We start from the raw sequence: 19,764 nt of genomic DNA, 5'->3' as shown, positions 1-19,764 counted from the left end.
TTAAGAAAATATTTTTGTTGTTTCTGAGCCTGACCAGTCATTCTTTTGCAGTTCAAGTGCTGTGGAGTTGTCTATTTCACCGACTGGCTGGAAATGACAGAAATGGACTGGCCCCCAGATTCCTGTTGTGTTAGGGAATTCCCAGGATGTTCCAAACAGGCCCACCAGGAAGATCTCAGTGACCTTTATCAAGAGGTAAGGCCATATGTCATTAACTTATCATGGAAGTAAAGAATCAACAACATGCCAATGCAATTTTCCTCTTCTGTCTAAATATGAGGGACCCGAAAACTTTTTTCCTCTGAAATGTGGAGAAAGAGGACAAAGCTAAAAGTTAATATAAAAATCTGAATACTAATCACATTTTAACAAAGTAAATTTGGAAAGACTAGGTTTTAGAATTAACTGGATTTTGAACTGTATTGTCTAGAACCAAGCTCTATTGCCACTTCCTAAGAGCGCTTTAAAAACAGACATGCAGAGTGTGTGACTAACTCTGGACATTCGGGAAGACAAGGTTTGCAGTTCTTGAGCAGACTGTGTATTTAGGGCTTCCATATAGACTAAAACATGGGGGTGGGGGGTGGACAAAAAACCCAAAAAAAACAAAACCCAAAAAACCCCCAAAAACCCTTCTACTCTCCAGAGAAAATGCTGTCCTCGTCTCTTCAGGTCCCCCTGCTGGCTAATGATCAGTGATGTTAGTTTTAGCTGATTTAATGAAGTTAGATGCTCAGTGGGATTAAAGTCAGTTATCAAATGGCTAAGAAACGTGCATATTTATGTTTTTGGGGAGAATTCATCAGAATCATCCGTTATTCCTTTGTTAGCAGAAGTTTTCCTATTCCTTCATTTTTAATGGTGATTTTCAAACTTTGTTAGCAGAGGAATCCTATTTTCAAATTAAAATCTAGAACTACACCATTCCAGTAGAGTAGCCAATAGCTACAAGTGGCTATTTCAATTAAAATAAAATAAAATAAAAATTGCATTTCCTCAGTTGCACTAGCCACATTTTAAGGGCTCAACAGCCACTTGGGACTAGCAGTTCTTGTGTAGGCCAACACAGATATAAGACAGTTCCATCTTTATAGAAGGCTTTATTGTAGTCTTGATCTAGAATGGAAGCTCAAAATGTAAATCAGGTGGAAGGAAAGCTGCTCAGGCTGATGGGCTGGGATCATTTCCCAGATACATCACCAGTCAAGTATCTGGGTACCACAAATCATATTAACATAAAGTAACAATTTACACCATTCATAATATAATACACACACACACACATCTGTTTTTCCCTAGAAATACTGTTATTGTTCAAAACATCTTTTAGGCTGTCTGCCAAAGTCAGTTGTAGAGATGCACGAAAATCAGTTTTATTAATTTATAGTGTAAATTAATGAATTTGAAAAAGATGCTGGATTACCCACACAAATGTTTCATTTCATTCATGTCTTAGAGATGAATAACTTTTGACTGTTAAAAAATTCATCTTAGAGGACAAGCCTTTGCCACATTTAAGGATACCCAAAATAAAGTGCTTTGGGCTCTGAAGGCAGGCCACAAAGAGGAGTGCCAAAAATCTTTAAGAGATTCAGAATTGTGTTAGTCTTTCTAGGGCAGGAAAGTACCACAAAGTGAGTAACTTAAACAACAGATATTTATTGTCTCACAGTTCTAAAGGCTGTAAGTCTGAGATCAAGGTGTCAGCAAGGTTGGTTCCTTCTGAGGCATATGAGGAAGAATCTATGCCTATGCCTCTCCCTCAGCTTCTGGTGGTTTGCTGGGAATCATTGGTGTTCCTTGGCTTGTAGAAGCATCACCCAGATCTCTGCCTTTGTCTTTACATGCCATTCTCCCTGTTTGCATCTGTCTCCAAATTTCCCTTTTTCATAAGGACACCAGTCATATTAGACTAGGGGCCCACCCTTCTCCAGTATGACCTCATCTTTACTAATTATATCTGCAAGGATTCTATTTCCAAATAAGATCACATTCTGAGGTACTGGAGATTAGGGACTTAACATACGAATTTAGAGGGGATGAAATTGATCTCATAACAAGAATTGTTGAAGCAACTGAATAACTCAGGTGTTTACTTTAAAAGATAATCAAAATACTTATAGTCATGCCTCACACTACTGGGAAGTATTGTGTTTGGATGTTAATTTTAAACATATTATGCTTAGTAGCATTCTGGCTTTGAATGAAAAGAAATATACAAGATATTGTATATTAAATGAAGGATTATTGAGTCAGTGTCTCTGAGTTCCTCAGTGATTATGTTACATTTTTTTTTTCTGAGTGAAGGGTAAATATTGGTTGGTGTCTGTAGTAGGGATGGTTACCTAACAAGTTCACCAGTTAAAGTCCTATTGATTTCATAAAACAGGAAATCAAGCTTAATATTTCTAAGATAATATTAGATGCAGATGTAATTGTGGATATTCAAATACATTATAACTTACCACTAGGTTTTAAAAAACAGATGATTACAGACAGATATTTATTTATTAAGATGTAAGCCCCAGGGAGAACCTCCTCCTGGGATAGTAAACCATTCTGCAGAAAAATACAAAACCAAAAAATCCCAGAGGATTACAGTATAGCTGGAAGTGTAGACATGTGAATTGAAACCTGTCTACTTTCCTAGTGTGAACTTTAATCCGTTTGTTAGTTTTTAGGAGTGGCAAGTCAATATGGGGAATTATTGGGCTACATATATAATAATTTCTACTTCCTTTAGTGATTCATACTGGTAACATGATTATAACCAGTATTGATCCTGAGAATGACAAAACATGAATGAATTTACCGTATCTTCCCACAAAGTCTGAGTATGGACAGATTCACTTCAGTTTTATTATTTAGTTGAAAAGCAGTCAATTAAACATTTAATAAAATTTTTTTCTTTAAAAATGCAATTCACTTTTGCTAGTAGTATTCATAATGAGACACTTTAATTTCAGGATGTCTATAATTGCTTGTTACATGAATTTTAAGATTAAAAGAAACCACACTATTGTGCAAGTGCAAATTGATGGCCCATATTATCTTAAAAGTTTTCTCATATTTTCATCAAAAGACTTTGAAAAGCAAGCTGACATTATCAGTTACGAGATGTTCTTTAGACAGACTTCCAACAGAGACAGAGGTTCATTATATCAGAGTAATATGCTTTTGCATTTTACAATTAATAACAGATGCTGATATTGCTAACATAGTACATAATTATGTGCATAGCTGACTTACAAAAGTGGATCACTTAGTAGCTTTATGGCAAAAGTACAATTAAATCTATCATTAAAAATAAGACTTAATTCCACTTTGCCCAGGAGAACATACGTTTCCTCATTGCAGTGTGCCCAGAGATCATCCACCTGAAAGATGAGGGGTTTGAAAGGGTGAACAAGTGAGGGACAGCTGTTGGTATTTGGGAAATTTATTCTGAAGTAGCAAGTACTGAAAGGAGATATTTTAGAGGCCTTCAAAAATTTCAAAGTTCATCATTCCGAACAGGAACTAGACTTATTCATTGTTGCTCCAAGGGCCAGAAGTTACAGGAAGGAAATTTTGAATCAATAGACGGAAGACCTTGCTCATCAAAATCCGTCCAGTTGTGAGAAAGGTTCTCTTGTAAAATCGTGAGTGTCTCATCACTAAAAATATTAAAGTCAAGGTCAGATAACTATGTCATTGGTGGGTAGAATGGATTTTTAAATTAAGAGTGAATCTGGACTAGATGAACTTCAAGGTCCCTTTTATCTTTCATATTCTGTAAGCTTAGAGATAAGAACTGATTTTCTTCCTGTAGTCTTTCTTCAGTAGTCTGAAATCAAGGAAATAAATCATTCTCAACCATCTGGTGGCCTGCATGGTCCCTGACCCATATGTCATATTTTATGACATATTTGAAATCTGTGAAAAATGACAGAGTGGAAATATAGCAACAATCGCACATTTTAAAAATATTTCCATCAGTGGTATTGTTGGGTTTGGCACACAGCTCCTCAAATATCCATAATGAGCTATCCACTTGTATAAAAGTATAGATTTAAAAGTATAAATTGTATAAAATCTCGTATAAAAGTATAGATTTAAAACTCCACAGATAAAACTATCTCTGACCCTCAATTTAGTTCTATCCCATTCATTCATTCAAACAGTTTTGAGTACCTACTGGGTTCCAAGTGCTATTGTGAACGCCGAAGATACCATGGAAAATATTTCAGACAAAAAACTCTCCTCCAGTATAACTTATGTTCTAGTTAGGGATATAGACATTTAACAAGAAAAAAACAGCAATAAAAAATCATTTCAGGTGGCGGTAAGCACTTTGAAGACTCTGAACAGGGTCATGTGCTAAAGAATGGCTTTACTGGTGAGGGAATTATTTAAGATAGGATGTTTAGGAACAGGCTGTCTTAGGAGGTGACATTTGAACCGAGACCAGTTGGTGAGAAGGATCCAGCCATGCAAAGATCCACTGAAGAGTATTTTTTTAGCCTAGGGAACTGCAGCGTAAAAGCCCCCCTGGAGGTGGCCTGGACCAATGATTCCTGACTGCTTCCTACCCTGCAATTTGGGACTGTTTGTGTAACCACACTCTCTAAATAGTGGGTGTGAGACTTGGCTTCAGCAAAACCGCAGACTCAGAGTTTAAGTTGGTAAAATACAGGACTGAGATGCGTCTCTTCCTTCTTTCACCTGCCGAGTTTTCCATCCTATCAGTTACTAAAGTTCTAGACTTGATTGGAGAATAAAAAGAGAGAAAGAATAAAGAAGCCTGGTAGAAAAAAAGTTTTGGTAGAACAGGGACTTCTAACCCCTTGCCCATGGACCTGTGTTCTTGGATGGGCTTCAAGAGAAAAGTGGTATTGTTGAAATTGTTTTTGATGTTTTATATGCATTTTTCAGTGAGTAGGATCCATAGCTTTCATCAGCTTTTCTTGGGGCTCCATACCTAAAAGTGTGAAGAACCACAGTTGTAGGGAATAGTTGCAGTGTTTGCTCTCAGATAGGAAATGAAGCAAAAACACCTCCTCAAAGAAACTGAAATGGCACTTTCCTCCTCTGTATACCACCTCAAGAAAAATAAATGGATGTAAACAAGCTCACAACAGGCCCTACTTCAAATGGACCAACTCAAAATGTAAAACCAAGAGGGAGAGAGTCAAATAAAATATACTTCCAAAACCACATTTCTTTGTTTTGTAGTTAGGAGAAAAACTACTGTTAAAAGAGATTGACTGCTTCTTCAGAATAGTTATTCACAGAGGTTATGTAAGGGCCGGTCAGAAAGATGGTTTCTACGAAGCTGTGTGCCTTTGGGACACTTTTTCTTTGGATGCTTAGTCTTGATATGTTCCATGGTGTATTGGGTTTGAATATCAAATACTCTTTTTTTTTTTTTTTTTTTTTTAGATGTTGGGGGTAGGAGTTTTTATTAATTAATTAATTTATTTTTGCTGTGTTGCGTCTTCATTTCTGTGTGAGGGCTTTCTCTAGTTGTGGCAAGCGGGGGCCACTCTTCATCGTGGTGCGCGGGCCTCTCACTATCGCGGCCTCCCGTTGCGGAGCACAGGCTCCAGACGCGCAGGCTCAGTAGTCGTGGCTCACGGGCCTAGTTGCTCCGCGGCATGTGGGATCCTCCCAGACCAGGGCTCGAACCCGTGTCCCCTGCATTAGCAGGCAGATTCTCAACCACTGCGCCACCAGGGAAGCCCTCAAATACTCTTAATAATTTCCTTTGCGGCAAATGATTTTGCTCCACACCATTTCTGCCTCTTTAGAAGGTTGTTTATTTCTTTTCTGAGTAACAGAAAACCTCTACATTACAAATAAAGAGATGAAACAGGGCAGGGGTATGAATGTGAAGGGGATGTGATCTTTCTGAGTCCTGACTTGCCGGATGAAGAACCCAGATGGTGATGGTGTGTATAGGTCTCCAATGCTCACAGATAGTAAATGGACATGCAGGGGTGCTCCCCCAGGTTAAAGCTGGGGGCAGCTCATGGTGACCATGTGGGATGGCTTGTCTGAGGTTTTTATTCTCTCAGTTGTGTATCAACCTTTCTGTGAGCTGAGAGTTAAGAATTCAGCCTTCACCCAGGTTGGAGGTCCTTCCTCACCCATCTCCTTTGCATGCTGCTGTCTTTGGCAAATGATATTTGTTTTATAATCCATGTACAATTTGGGGAGGGGGGAGTATCTCAGCCCTCAACACTTTTTATTAACACTTTTCCCCTGTCAACATCTTTGTTAGAATTAGAAAGGTGAGTCAGTACTATATGTCTGCTTTGACTAATAGAAACAACTTTTATTTTATAATTTTCACACACAACATCCTACATGTAGAAATATTATCTCAGCACTTCTGAGCCAGAGGAAGAAACATGACAGAGTATTGTGGGTACAAAAGGACATGGTGGGGAAATGGGGGTGTGGCCTTATGGCAATGTCTACCTAGTTGTGGGATGGATTATTTTTCTCCCAGGGAATCCTGCTCTTAAGCTGCTAGTGAGATTCTTCTTGGGACCAAGTAGATTTCCACACCCCAAACAAACAAAATTAGGGGCAAGTGTTGAAAGAGAAGCCCAAGGCAGGAAGCAAGAGGTAACAGCTTAGGCCCCTGGCCAGGTACCATCCAGTTGCACTGATGTGAGGTTGGTCACATCTGCATAGAAACGATCCTCACTTCAGTGGCTAAAAGAAGAGGTAGGCATGAGATGATCTTGACTGGGACACAGGAAGGAGCCTGACACTGGGTGGGCAGTCCTTCATTGCCACTGTCTTTGCGATTGAGATGTGCAGTGAAAGCACACAGAGTGGGTAGTAGTTCACTGGGCCTCCAATCTTAAAGCTAAGCAGGTGTTAGCCAGTTGCAGAAATCATTTGGGGGGTTATGGGGCCCAAAAGGGCATTTCAGGCAGAGGCAACGGTGCAGAGTTAGAGCTGGAAGCAAGACAGCACAGCAAGAGCACAGGCCTGAGGAGGGCTGGACAGGGAAGATGCTGGCTTATGAAGAGCCCTGTATGTCCTGCTAACGCACGCATTTTATCCTGAAGTCTGTGAGTAGTTGCCGAATGAAGCGACAAACAGGTTCACAAATTTGAGACATTGTTAGGAAAGTAAAACTGAGAACAGAGTTGTCATGGGATTCTGATTTATTAATAATGAAGCTCCATTCTCAGATAAACACACAAAGAATCTCCTGCCCAGATAGTGAACCATAGGCAGCTTTCAAGCCCAGTGGTTATTTAGATGGAATATACCTAAGAAGTTCCATTCTCAAGGTTCTTTTGTATAAAGGCAAAGACCCTCCCTCGTGCCTCTCTGCTGACTTCATTATCTCCTCCGTAACTGCTGGCAGGGATCAGGTTGACTCAGACTTGGGGTGATATCTGTTTTATCATCTGAAGCCCTGTAGGATGAGTTTGGTCTTGGTGGAGGGGGGATGAATCCCTTTCATATTCAAGCTTCACTTGATCTAATCAGGCCTTGAACTATTCTGCCAGTTTTGCTTCAGGTATACAAACGCCTTCTTCTTTTCTTTCATTCTCTTTCTCAACATAGTTCAGTTGTGAGCTTCCTGTTACCTATTCAGTATTCAAGCAACTTTTCCTCTTGTGCTTTATTAGTAGAGACTTGCAAACTTTGCCTTTAGAAGGTACTGATATGAAAGCCATTATAATGTTTTGACCTGAAAAAGTACTGCACAAAGTAACAATTTTAGATCTGTGCTTAAAAAATCATTAGGTCGGCACTGTGGAGCATAAGTTGAGGTGAGAATTGGGTCTTGACGGGGGGAAATCAGGTGGGAAACTGTGCACGTAATTCACTGTGAGGGATTGTAAGGGCTGGAATTCAGGTGTGCCACTGAGGAAGGCAAGGAGGAGATGAATATGAAAGATATTTAAGAGGGAGAATGAACTGAATGATGATTGGGGTGGGTGTGGGGAGTGAGTGACAGGGAAGGTACAAGGACAAGGACACCTGACATTGACTTGGACCCTAGAGAGATGAGAAAGCTGTTCATTGAGGGGAGTGATAGGATTTGATTAGTTCTATTTTGAAAATGCTGGGTTTAGGGTTCCTGTCAAGTCCTCCATGTGCAGAAAACCAGTAGGAAGTATGAAGCTCAGGAGACAGAACTCCGCCAGAGATCTGGGGTTTGTGTGCACTACTTAGGAAAGTGCTAACTCCAGATACAATGGCTTGGATGAGGTAGGACTCTATTTCTCTCTCATGCACCACTCAGCTGGTCCAGGCTGCCAGGCAGCCCTGCTGCACAAGTTCACCCAGGGACCCAGGGGTGAGATAGTGTCACCTTTTATGACACCTGTCTTTTCCAAAGTTTCCCCTGTTTTCCTCCAGTTCCAGTCAATTGGGAGGAGGAGGAGGTAGGAAGGAGAACATCCAGTGCCTGAAGCTCTGCCCTCAGCACCTCTGCTCACATTCTCTTGGCTCACATGGCTGTGCTTAGCTGCAAGAGAGGCTGGGAAACGTGGCCTCTGGCTAGGAGGCTGTGTTCCCCTAGAAAATGCTACCTACCGTGAAGAGTAGAGAACAGCCTAGAGCAGGTGGGGGAACTGTCAGTTTACAGGTGTTATCAGTGTGTATGAGGCTATACATGCACAGGAGGAGGTAAGACCACACAAAGAGATGGTGTAAGGTATGCAGCTGAGGACAGAAGTTGGAAAATGGAAACCCGTAAGGGCAGTGGAGAAGGCACCTATTGTAGGTAGAGAAGGAATGGAAAGCAGTGTCCTGAAAGTCAAAGAAGGAGAGGATTCTAAGAATGAGTTTTCCTTAGTGAGGAAACGTGGTTCAGACGTTAAGGCTAGGTTCCAAAAACTAGACTCTTTGGGTTAAACTTTCCCTCTACTCATTAGGTGTGTGACCTCGGGCAAGTTTTAAACCTCCCTGCTTCATTTTTATTATCTGTAAAGTGAGGATAACCAGAGTACCCATCTCAGGTTGTTTGGTGAGTGAATTAGCATGTTTACAACCCTTAAAATAGTGCGGGCTTGTAGTGTCTACTACAGTAATAGCTGAGAGTTAAAGTAAATTAGGGATTGAAAAGTACACGTTGGATTTCTCAAATAGGAGACATATACACAGCTCTGTGAGCAGCATTTTACATACATTACATCCTTTCAGCCCTAAAACATTTCTATGAAGGTACAGTATTATTATTTCCATTTTACAGATGAGAAATGTGAGGCACAGAAAGGCTCGGTGACCTAGTCCAATTTCGTAGAGCTAGTAAGTGTCTAAACTCAGATCTATTTGATTTCAAAGCCCATACTTCAGTTAGGTACTAAAATTTCAAGATGTGGAGCACATGGTGAGAAGCAAGCTGAGTGTTTATAGATTTTTTTTCACTTCTAAACCTCAATTTTCTTGTCTATTAAATGAGATAATAATAGTACCTACCTCATTATGGTTTTATAAAAATAAATAGAGCTACTTAGGAAACCCTTAGCAAACCACTAGGCACATAATAAACACAAATCTTCAATGCATGGTGATAGCTAATGACAATAACAGGAACTTATTAACATATTTATTAGAGTAAATAGAAAAATTAGTGATCTATGATTAGATTCTTAACTAACCAAATTGCCCAGAAACTTGCTAGTAATACAGGAAAATACGCATTTTCTAGTTCTATTTGTGTTGGCTGAAGGTAGAATTTAGGTCAAGGTTTTGGGGACTTCATGTAGTTTCCCACTTTGCTTGTTTTCACACCTTCCCACTTCTTAAGGACAAATATTTAGGGGACAGAAGGGCCCAGTGAGGGACCTCTGATGAGGGCTTTGTACATGTTCTGCTCAGTGAGGCAGGGAATGCCTGCCCCTGGACCTCACCTCCCTAGGGAGAATACCACCTTCTGAGTTTGCTGAAGCTAGTTTCTTTATAACCACATATCTTTGGTGAAAATGACAAATGTTCAAAAAACACAGTCATTTAAACTTGAGGATCGTGCTTCTCTAATGGGGAACTTGTGAAGATCAAATGAGATGTGAGGGCCTGTTGTTTTTTGAGATACATGAAGACTTTTTCTACTGCATTTCCTATGTATGGGTTTGGCTAACTTTACTCTTAAGAGAACAGAAAATCCTGCAGTGAATTTTATTACTTGCTGTTGAATTTTTCTTTTGTAAGGAAGGATTTATTTCCCTGCAGAGCTTATGATTATCAGTGGAGAACTTTTGTTCCAACCTCTTTAAAGCTCATGAACTCATGAACTGCTATCAATTTTAAAATAAATGGGTCTGAATATTATATATTTGTACCTGATAATTAACACAGTCATTTCAAACTTGGGAGTTATGTTTATTATGAAAAATCAATGACAGGAATATCAATACTGGCATGTATTGGCACCTAGATTTTGTTTATACTTTATCTTCATAAGCACATTAGAAGTCTGCCTAATTTTTTGATGTGGCTTGTGAATATTGAGTACCGAAAAGCCACGGGGGTTCTTCTAATTTTAGAAACTCATTTTGGAGACAGATCAGAGCATAATTTCAAGTGTATAATTTCCTCAAGTGAAATGAGGCATCCTGACATGCCTTCAAATAGATTCCAGGAAATATGGGGTTTAGTGATTTTTCTCTGATAAAAAGGTAGTGTTGTTATTTACAGTTGACCAGAATTTTAATATTGCAGCAAGTAAAGTAGACTAGCTAACTTGTCTTATTCATACCTTTGAATTATCTGAGGTTATTAATGTGGCTTTATCTAGGAAGAAAACATATTCAGGATAAATCAACTCAGAGTATTTTATTTTGAGAAAAGCAAATAAATGCAATTCTGTTCCTTCCTATTTTGAATTAAAAAACCTTTGTGAAATGGAATGCAGTTTTGAACTCTAACATTTCTATTTCCCCTTTTGACCCGCTCAACAGAAATGTTTGTTTATGCAACTAAATATCTATGAACAGTACAATAGATTACAGAGACATATTTCCATTTTTTCTTCTCTAGACTTAGTGTCTTGCTTTTCAACAAAAACTTCCGAGTTTACAGTGAAAAGTGTAAACCTTATGCATGATTATTTGACTGGCTCAAAATAAGCTCACAACTTGTGTTCAGACTGAATTACTTCAAAGAGGGTGATGCAGAATGGACAGTAAACCCTGGAGCTGCTTCTACGAAGAATTTAAAGAGTGGCTGAGGCAGACAATTATTTTATACACAGAAATCTGGAAAAATACTGTCTTCTCAGGAAGAGGAATATTCTTTTGGAAAGTTAATCCTTAACTTTAAGTAATTGTGTAAATAGTTCATTGGAATTCAGCATGATACTTAGTATGCTGCAAGTTTCTACAGTGCCTCCTAAGTCACCAAAGAAATATCAAATTGTGTGCCGTGTAGAGAGATTTGTGCTTTTATTTATATATTTATACTTTGTATCTGTTTTTATTAAAGGATTTAATGCAACATACAACAAAAGGATACAATGGATGAATAATACAAATAAGTAGCACTGGATAAGATAAATAAGTACTAGGGATGTAATGTACAACACGATTAGTATAATTAATGCTGCTGTATGCTATATATGAAAGTTGTGAAGAGAGTAATCCTAAGGGTTCTCATCACAAGGAAAAAATGTTTCCTCTTTTTCTTTTATTTTGTATCTATATGAGATGATGGATGCTCACTAAACTTATTGTGATAATCATTTCATGATATATGTAAGTCAAATTATTATGCTGTACACCCTAAACTTATACAGTGCTGTGTGTCAATTATAGCTGGATAAAACTGGAAGGGAAAGCTACATAAAGAGCAATGGAAAGTCAGGATTAAGGAAAGAGTAATTAGACATGCTTAATGTGAAGGCAAATGGGATAACTGTGGTTGACTTTCGTATTTGCCCCTGAGCTTTCTGAAAGCCCAGGTGAAATGACACATAATCACCAGCATCATTTTTAATGTTTGGAGGGCAAGTATTCTAATTTTTCAAAGGGAGCAAAATCCAAAAATGTTTTTTTCAAGTGGGATTTTATATCTACTACTCTAAGTTATCTAGGAAAATATCTTCAATATTATTTTCCACAAATTTTGTAGAGAAATTTCTTATGGTGTTCTTCAGTAACATTAAAATACACTTCAGTGGAAAATAATATGCAAGGGCACAGGTTAATACATTCCAGCGTGGCAGAATTTGGTGGTCTGGTTTGACATTTGGATATAATTTAGAGTACCTAGAGACATCAATTTATTTCATTTATTTTAAATAATCTGTAGATAACACCTCTTTCTGAGGAGTTCCTGATGGAGAATAATAAAATATAATGTAATGAATTCTGATAACAAACTTAGTACTAAACTAAATACTAAAATTCTGTCTTGTTTGGGAGTGATCTTTGTAAACTAACTGAGGAAAGAATAAGACTGACTTATTTATAAACACTGAGGAGCCTAACTATAACCTTTGCTTTGAATAAATGACCCTTGCCCACCTCAACAGGGAGGCAATCTTCAGGCCCGGTGATCTCTAAGGAGGCCAGGTCCTGCTGAGCAATATTGATACAATCCCACGTCCACCCTTCTGGTGGAACTGAAAAGATTTTTTCACTGGCATCCAAACCCATTCACAACAGCCTGGATTGTCTTAATATTTCATTGCATTTTCTAGTTTCTTAGAGTTAGAAATCAGTTTTATTTTCAAAGAAACATTGACAAAATCAACACCATCCAGAAAGAGATCATCAGGATGATGAAGTGTATATATTTGGAAAACATGAAAGAGCTAGGAATATTTAGCCTAGGGAAGTGAGTGGTTAAAGGGAAAGTGATGACACTTCAAATATGGCTCTCTACCTTATGGAAAACCAGTCACTTAAGAGCAGAATTAGGACTAGTGCATCCTTATTAGGAAGACAGTTTTCAACAGGGAAATGCTTGTTAAGAATTAGTGTTGTCCACGTGTGGAAAGGGCTGTCTAGTGAAGCAGGGAGTCCTTTTCTTTAGAAGAGCTTTTTTTTTTTTTTGATGGCTTTTGTGTGTGTGTGTGTGTGTGTGTGCGCGCCATACATTTTTGTTTCTTTGTATGTGTTATAATTCTTGTTGTTGTTGATAACTGGACATTTAAAACAATATAATGTGGCGCTTCCCTGGTGGTGCAGTGGTTGAGAGTCCGCCTGCCGATGCAGGGGACATGGGTTTGTGCCCTGGTGCAGGAAAATCCCACATGCCACAGAGCGGCTGGGCCCGTGAGCCATGGCCGCTGAGCCTGCGCATCCGGAGCCTGTGCTCCGCAACGGGAGAGGCCACAACAGTGAGAAGCCCGCGTACCGCAAAAAAAAAAAAAAAAAAAAATATATATATATATATATATATATATATAATGTGGCAACTTTGGAAATCAGATTCTCCCCTCTCCCCAAAGTTTGTTGTTTGCTCATTAGTTACTTTTCTGAACTAATTCTGTGAAGTCTGTACTCTCTGTCCTGTGTGGCCACTGAAATCTTGGCTCACTTAGCTTAGTGGTCACTTAATGAATGAACTGAAGTTTCCTTTAGATACCTGGAACCAGTAAGTCTCCCAGCCTTTGCCAAGGGTGTACAGAGCCTCAAGGTTAACCAGAAGTGAGATCTTAGGGCCTTTTTAGGTCTTTCCTGAGCCTGTGCACAACCCTGGGCTTGAGCAGAGCTCTACTCACATGTGTAACTTTCTAGACCCCCACAAATATGTGAGAGCTCTGCCAAACCCCCTATGGATTTCACATTCTCCAGTTTTTCCTTTTAAACTTTTGACTAGCCCATTGTGTGCAACTCTTATCCACTACCTCAGGCAGCCTCAGTGTTGAACAGTTACCTCTAAATGCTTTTGACAAATATTCCCAGGGGAAAAGGCTGTCGCCCTGGTTGAGCTGCAAGTCAAGTCGAATAAAGACAGCCTTGCAAGTGAGCTCTTCCAGGGAACCACCAGATAGGACAAATAATGACAATTCTCTGAGAATGGGGCTTTGAAGGAGCTCCAACCCTACTCTGTTGCCTTTGGTGGCTGCCAGACCACGGGTTTTTACCATAATCGTCAGCTGTTTATTTTCAAGGCTCCTGCAGAGCTGGGGAGGGGAGATGGGAGTAAGGCAAATTAAAATGCCACAAAGCTTGCTGTTCTTACTGAGGTTCAGGTGCTTTTCTTGAATAAATGCTCCCCAGATTGCTGCAAGTGTTTGGATAATTTCCAGAGTTCTAAAAATGTTGATTCTTACAATTTTTGCTAGTGCTTTCACTGTTTATGTAGGGGAGAGACTATTCAGAGGTCATTTCTCTGCCAGTTTTGTGGATGGCACTGTAGAAGTGCTTTTTAGCCATATTTTTACAAGTTAGAAAGTTGAATTATTGACTTCCAAGTTCCCCTCCCACTCTAGAACATTCAGTGTTATCTAATATATCACATTCCCAAACCATCCTAGATGATATTATTTACTGTGCCTTTATTTTGGGTAAACGTGATTGTTTAAAATAAAATTGAAAGAGACTTTACCTGATGCCAAAATATGAAATACAGTAGACTGTAGCTTAGTTATCAATCTCTGCTTTGTTTTAGTCACAGATTAAAAAAAATATTACCTTTTCTGCACATTCAACTTAGAGTGAATTAGTCTAAAGGGGTGGGAGATCTTATACCAATAGGAAGAACTATATGGGTAAAATTTAAGCACCAGGGACTACTGAAAAGGTAGAAATCAAACAATAATTGACTTACAGGATTTCACAGGGTTGAATCATTAGCATATGTATTCCATGAGTAGTTTAGCTTTAATTGTGGAATTTATTATTATTATTATTACCAACATATTGGTATGCCCATGCTGATTCTTTATCCATTAAAGAACCATCTTTGTAATAAATACTGAAAACATAGTTAAGGAATCAACTAAACAATGCAAAGCCATTTTATATCAATTTCTTTAAAGATGGATTTGATGATCTGGTGCTGCATTACTTAGCAACGATGTTAAATGATAAGTTAATATAAATTAATTTCCCAAATGTCTGAAGCTAAACTCTTTTAATTAAGTATTTTTGGTTGCCTCTTTTCAAACTATGTTAAAGATTTCTCTGCTTCATGACGAGGCTCATGATCTATCATCTCAGTGGCAAAAATCATTTTGGATAGTTCCGTCACTGTCTTGAGAAAGAGTGACTGCCACCTTGGCTCTTGTGGGCAAGGACTGTTTCATTAATACTCGGTGGTGACACAATGCTGTGCTTTTGGTATTTTATACTCTAAAAAGGTGTTGTACTCCTTGTCCATTAATACCTGCTTTTCATAGATTTTGCATCTCTTTTAATGTGTGCTTTCTAATCTTCTGTGGGCTGACGTACCAGTTACATATGATTCCTAGAGCTCTTACCATATATGAGATCACATTCTAAATGTTTAAATGTGCTTGTTCATTTAATTCTCCCAACATCCCAAACAGGTAGGCACTATTATCATTCATGTTTTCAGATGAGAAAACTGAAGCACAGAGAGATTAAGTAATATTCCCAAAGTCACATAGTTTATAAGTAGCAGAGGATGGATCTGAATTCACAATTCTGACTCTGCAGCTCATGATCTATATGGTGTCCTATAAAGATGCTTGTTGGAATTACACATAAGCATAAGAGTGAATGGGCTCTGAGAGACTACCTGAGTGGATCTCTTTGAAAAATATTTGAATTTTGGAGATTGTGACATCTATTTTGGTTTCCCACAGTGTGTGTGTGTGTGTGTGTGCACACACCCATGCACACACGTGTGTATGTATTAAATAGGTATGAAGACCAGAAAAGTGATTTTATTAAACCAGTGTTAAGTAGTATTAATTATAAATATCTTAACTTCGTTTTTGGTGAAATTGATAAAACTTTGTTAATGTTTTGCTGTTAATTTGCATTACATAGTATACCAAAAAAGGTAGTTATTGAAATGGGTCTGTGACTAATTCTACATGATTTTTATTTCTTGAGAGTAATGGCTTATTAGGGTACACTTACTGATCAGTGTCTTTGGAAATCTAAGAATTACATATTATTCATTCCTCTCCTCCAGTATAATGCACAAATTAGCAACTGAGTCAATAGTCTTGCTTTCCTAGATTTAGTTACTTATGGAATCTGGGGAATAAAACAAGGAGGCAGTTATTTCAATAATTGTCAATTTTCTTTTATTCATGTGACTGCCTCAGCAGGGTAAGTAAGCACTGAGTCACTTTTACCCCAAACTCAGAATAAAAGCTTCAAAACGTCGAGTTCTTGTTGGGAGATAATTTTCCATGGGTCTCTTGCATTTCTGTGTGTCTTACAAGCAGAGACACTGGCTGCCTTTGTTCTGGACTGTCTTTTCAAGGGTGTTTGCATAGAAAAAAGCCTTGAAGATAGACAGTGTCTCCCTTCAGAGAAGAGGGCAGGTTTGTTTACTGTCTAGTATAATGAAGATAATGTGTCTCTCCAATATAAGGAGCAGGTGCACTTACTGCCCATTATAAAATATTAGGGTTCCCTAAGCTTGGAGTTCCTTTCCCATAATGTAATCCTCTGTGTGTGCAGGCATCATCTGGCCTTCTTCATGTTGCCCTTGGGACTTGAGGAACTGACATGTACCCTGGCTATTGCTATTGCTATACGTAATAAAGCCCTTTGTCTCTGTCTTCTGTAGCATCCATGAAACTGTGGGAGGCTAATTTGTTATCATCCAAATAGAGAAAAATCTCAGAATCTACAAAGTTCGTGAATTTTATTATAATTTTAACTTTTTCTAGATTTTCACTTTAATTTAGAATCAGCTTCCCTTTTGAAGGGTGAATTATCTTTTCTATGATGTGGGCTCACTAGAGACAGGGCAAGTATCCTATGCATTGGCCACCTAATAGGTAACTTATGACAATTGTTAGTCCCATTCTACCTTCTTTTCTTTGCTTCCTCCTGCCCCCCATTTTCCTCAGTCATGGCTCTTCTTTCTCTTACTTTTTTTCCCCTCCTCTCCTCTTCTTTCAGAATTCTCTTCTATATCTACCATAGGCACTCCTTAGCCTTTGTACTTAAAACTAAGCACAAACAGAAACCTTGCTAATCTTTTGAAGTCAGCTGTCTCTAGCCTGAAGGGGAGCTAAAGATACCTTTCAAACCCCTACCTGGTAGAATTAAAACTTGGTGTCATGACAGAAATTCCCCCATGTGTATTTCTTCTACAGGCAGTGGACAGAAGTGTGTGCACACATGTGCAGTAGAAGGAAGGCAACTGATTGATTTCCACTCACTGGCAAGTTTCAGCAACAGACTGGGGAAACATTCTTGATCTTTGAGGAAAAAATCTCTGACCAAATGAGCTATAATCAAACAGTGAATACAAATAATAATAATAACGACACATTATTTTCAAAAATTTCAGATCAGTCTGTATCAGGGGGTCAGCCATCTATATGGCCTAAGCCCCAAATCTGGCCTACTGTCTTTTTATCTGTGAAGTTTCAATGGAACCGAGGCACATCCATCCATTTACATACTGTCTATAGCTGTGTCCTGTTACAGTGGCAGAGACGAGTGATAGCAATAGAGACCGTGTGCCCTGCACAGCCTAAAAGATTTTCTGTCTGGCCTTTTACAAAAAGAATTTTGCCAACCCCTGCCCTAGATGTTGTATTTTATACCAGTGGTTCTCAATTTCAGATTGTGAGGAAGCCAGCAGAAGGAATAGATTCTTCAGAATCACATGGGCAGGCTTTTCAAAGAGTGCACACCTCTATCTCTCCTCCAGCTGCTCATAGGGGTTCCCTGTTGAGAGTCACTGTCTTCAAGTTTATAACTCAAGTCGTTCGGTTCCACTAACTGATACAGATGATTTGCTTTCACTATTTTGACCCTCTGTAACACATCCAAAGTACCATTGACTGTGTTATTTCTTTTACAGGGTTGTGGGAAGAAGATGTATTCTTTTTTGAGAGGAACCAAACAACTGCAGGTGCTCAGGTTTCTGGGGATCTCCATTGGAGTGACACAGATCCTGGCCATGATTCTCACCATTACTCTGCTCTGGGCTCTCTACTATGATAGAAGGGAGCCTGGGACAGACCAAATGACGGCCCTGAAGAATGACACCACTCAGCACCTGCCTTGTCACTCAGTGGAACTGTTGAAACCAAGCCTGTCAAGGATCTTTGAACACACATCCATGGCAAACAGCTTCAACACACACTTTGAAATGGAGGAATTATAGGGACTGTCAAAGAAGGAAACCACAAATTTATTTTATTGGACTTGTGAATTTTTTGAGCACACACTTAACTGTTTCAGAAATGTGTAGAAATAAAAATGTTGCCATAAAAGGATACCCAAGCACATAATGTTCCAGCCTTTAAAAGAAAGTGGGAAAAGTATATATATATTATAAGGCACCACCTGGACAATAGTTGATGCCCTTTATAATGCTGAGGACTGATCTAATACCCACTTTATAGCCTGTGTAAGATTTTTACTGGACACAGTTATGATTTGAGGTTTATGCTTTGGCATAGTTCGACCAGCATTTCTGCATCCATGTAAACGAGCCATGTTATTGTGGGATTGGAGCTACAGTAAATTTGATTCACTTCCATAAGCTTGCTAGTATATAAAGTTCCAAATAACTGCTAACATAGGAAGTTAGACAGTACTAATGACTTTTATTACTTGGTGATATATTCTTTTGAGGGTAAATAGACTATACATAAGTACACTCTGAAGACTGGTGACTACCTAAACGTGATTTTTGCTGGTTAATAAAAATATTCTTACTACTTACAAGAGCAAACTTAAACATTGTCTTAAACTGATCAGGGATATATGTGTATATGAGTCTGTGTTAAGTCTGTATAATTCAGTAGATTTCAGTTCTTATAACTTTAAGCATAACAATTGTGAAATGGATACAATAGTCCTGTATAGAAGCATTGTTTTTAACCTTTCCTGTTAATAGAGCTTTAAAATTCTGTCTTGGGTTTATATTACATACATAACTGTTAATTTAAGTACTTAACCACTAATTTTGAAAAATGACTAGTGTGATGCAAAGGAATCATTATAATTCAGAATGTAGTCTGGTCTCTAGGAAGTATTAACAAAAAAGTTTACATATAACTTAGTTCATTCAGCAAAGACCTGGATATTATCTTTCTGCCAAACTGAGACTCTTTTTGACACTAAACACTTTGTAAAGGAACTTATCTTTGCTTTCTCCAAACAAGAAGTGGCAGTCTCCAAGTCTCAATATAATTCTACAGAGAATAGTTTTCCTTTTCCCCAGCAAAAAGTTGAGAGAATCATAAAAATAAGTGACAATTTAGCTAGAGATTTTCTTTGCCTTATTTCACTGATTAAGATACTATGGTGAATTACACAGATTATTAAATTTTTTATAAGAGTAAACTATATTTATTTGAAATGGGAAAAGTGCATTTTACTGTATTTTGTGTATTATGTTTATTTCTCAGAAAATGGAAAGAAAATTAAAACGTGTCAATAAATATTTTCTAGAGAGTAAAAATTTGTGTCTAATTTTTATACATTGTAAGCACTTTCACCATTCAAAAATATTAGCAAGGGGGAACATATGAGAAGAAATGATTGAATAAAGTAATAATAACTATTTCCAAAATCCAAAAGTAATCTATAAGAGTATGTGCCCTCACTGAGAAATGACAAAGGGGTGCCCATTTACATTTCAAGTTTGGTTTTTGAGCTAATAGATAATGTAGCTGTCTGATACAATATA

The 19,764-nt window shown here is 38.3% G+C and overlaps 1 protein-coding gene across 3 annotated transcripts in view; it reads left to right on the top strand.

The window, feature by feature from the left end:
- TSPAN12 (tetraspanin 12) overlaps nucleotides 1–19,536 on the top strand; it is a 65,438-nt gene extending 45,902 nt beyond the window's left edge. For all 3 annotated transcript variants that reach the window (XM_081243864.1, XM_081243862.1, XM_081243863.1), the window contains 2 exons: nucleotides 52–195; nucleotides 17,926–19,536. In XM_081243864.1, the coding sequence (XP_081099990.1) occupies nucleotides 52–195; nucleotides 17,926–18,231 (450 nt within the window). In that variant the 3' untranslated portion in view covers nucleotides 18,232–19,536. The remainder of the gene's footprint in view (nucleotides 1–51; nucleotides 196–17,925) is intronic.
- Nucleotides 19,537–19,764: the final 228 nt, after the last annotated feature.

Source organism: Mesoplodon bidens (assembly GCF_964165515.1).
Source record: "Mesoplodon bidens genome assembly, chromosome: 9".
In the NCBI taxonomy this organism is placed as follows: Eukaryota; Metazoa; Chordata; class Mammalia; order Artiodactyla; family Ziphiidae; genus Mesoplodon; species Mesoplodon bidens.
The sequence above is the reverse complement of the archived record's forward strand: the minus strand, read 5'-3'. Positions and strand labels throughout refer to the sequence as shown.